This window comes from Mandrillus leucophaeus, unplaced genomic scaffold, assembly GCF_000951045.1.
Source record: "Mandrillus leucophaeus isolate KB7577 unplaced genomic scaffold, Mleu.le_1.0 Scaffold293, whole genome shotgun sequence".
NCBI lineage: Eukaryota > Metazoa > Chordata > Mammalia > Primates > Cercopithecidae > Mandrillus > Mandrillus leucophaeus.
In genome coordinates, this window is record NW_012103065.1 from 2,774,603 (window position 1) to 2,776,852 (window position 2,250).

Below are 2,250 nucleotides of genomic sequence, written 5' to 3' on the forward strand. Positions count from 1 at the left end.
CCCATGGTCTAGAATAGATTTCCATTTGCTTCCTGAGCCTGGGGCACAGCAGGTGGTATTTTAAATCAAAAACACTTGAGTAACTTCCTTCAGCTCAAGAGATATGTGAAAATAAAATACAAGTGGCCGCCAACAGATTCTTAAACTGAGGATTAACTGAATATCTCAGATTGTGTCATCTTGTGCCCACTGGACTGTAGGGCCTGCAGAGAAGTTTACAAACAGAGTAGAAGAGAGGCACTGAATAACTTTCCAACTTTCGGGTTTCATTCTTCCTGATTTCAGCATCCTAATTTTATTAAAGCATAGTATATATAAAGGTGTTCCGTTATATACATTGTGCCCCAAATTAGAAATAAATATAAACACTCTTTTCAAAATCACATATACCATCTTACAGATTTTTTGAAAGAGAATTGAATTTTCATATTCAGTATGCAGTTGCCTTTGAAACTCCTTTACACGTACGCATAGAAAAATATATTTTAAAAAGTAAAAATAAATAGATTAACTTTTTATAATGAAAGCTAATATAGATAATTTTCTTTGAAAGAAATAATGACATTTCTGACACTCAGAGAGAGACTCAGAATATACTTCACATTGTGAAAGATTACTTACGGTCTAAATTGACTATTGTAGGTGTGGTATCACCTTCACCTGTAAAAATAAATGTATAGATAAATACATAATTCATACATGCATATATCTGTTATATAAAACCAAATATATATTAAAATCCAAGTATCAATAAATTCAATAATTTACTAAAATTCTTTTTTGTTTGTTTGTTTTGTTTTGTTTTGTTTGAGACAGAGTCTCATTCTCTCACCCAGGCTGGAGTCCAGTGGCGCTATCTCAGCTCACTGCAACCTTCCCTTCTCAGGTTCAAGCGATTCTCCTGACTCAGTCTCCCAAGTAGCTGGGACCACAGGCACACACTACCACACCCAACTACTTTTTGTATTTTGAATAGAGATGGGATTTCACCATATTGGCCAGGCTGGTCCCAAACCCCTGACCTCAAATGATCCACCTGCCTCAGCCTCCCAAAGTGGTAGGATTCTAGGCATGAACCACCACATCTGGCCAATTTACTAAAATTCTTGACATTTTATTCAGAGATGAAATGTAAACTGTTTTGAGTAATTATGCATCATTTTTACTGGATAATATTGTATGTATATGCCCTCTGGTACTAGGTGATATGAGCAGAGCCCTATTTTATGACTGTGGAGGCTCTCAGGTGTGTGTTTGAATGATCACTGGCCATTTGAATTACATTGCCGTCATCAAGGAGCTGCCTCGATCCACCAGGATGTCCAACATCCTACACAATGAACATTCCATTGAATAGCACTCATGTTCATTACCGTCTACTTGGACTCTTCATATTGATAGGCCATTTTGCTTCTGTAATTTGAATCATTTAATTTTTTTCTGAAAACTTTTAGTTTTATATGGTTAAGGATAATTGCAACTACACAAACTTCATAAATCTCTGCAAGGATTCTAGAAGATAGAAATCAATGTCACTAGTGGAAAAAGAGTAGTAACACCATATAATTATGCTTTGTTAATTGAATATTTCAAGGGTTGTTTTTTCCAGATGCTAGTAAAAAAATATGGAAAAAAGAGAACACTGAAAACTACAACTTAATTCTAATTAAAACCTGTAGCTTACTACTTTTTCATCTCTACTGGGGCTTAATTGCCACAAATAAGAGAAAGGCTTGGAAGATGTGAGGATTTTGAAATACTTATGCTATAATGAATGAGACACAAGACATTTCCTGGAGCTTAATGTCTGACTATTCAGAATTGATGGCATAGAGTCCAGTTAGGCAGTGTTTAGACCCAGATGGTTGTTAATCCCTGGAAATGCCCTGAGCTCAAATAAGCCAGCAACAAACCAATAATGCATATGGATTCCTTTGTAATAGACACCAATGTGATTGTTATTTATGATGATAGTTGTGAGAATTAATATATACTTATTTATGCTCATTTTCCAGATCTAGATATTTTAAATGAATAGGTTAATGGTGAACATACAAAATTCATCATTTCTCTTTCCCTGTAGCTTATCCTAGAGGAGGGTTTGTCAGTTAGCTAAGGACAGTGTTTTAGTTCATAAGTATGAGTTAAGATTGAGGCCGACTATGGTAACAAAAACATCAAGGATATTGGTTTTCCACATGAGTCAAATACTTGAAAATGTTAAATAAGTAGATATTTATTTCTTATGTT

General features: G+C 34.8%; 1 protein-coding gene across 1 annotated transcript in view; it reads right to left on the bottom strand.

Moving 5' to 3' along the window:
• Positions 1-2,250, bottom strand: part of HGF (hepatocyte growth factor (hepapoietin A; scatter factor)) — a 70,233-nt gene that overhangs the window by 10,166 nt on the left and 57,817 nt on the right. The window contains exon 13 of the mRNA XM_011986105.1: positions 622-660. Within this exon, the coding sequence (XP_011841495.1) occupies positions 622-660 (39 nt within the window). The remainder of the gene's footprint in view (positions 1-621; positions 661-2,250) is intronic.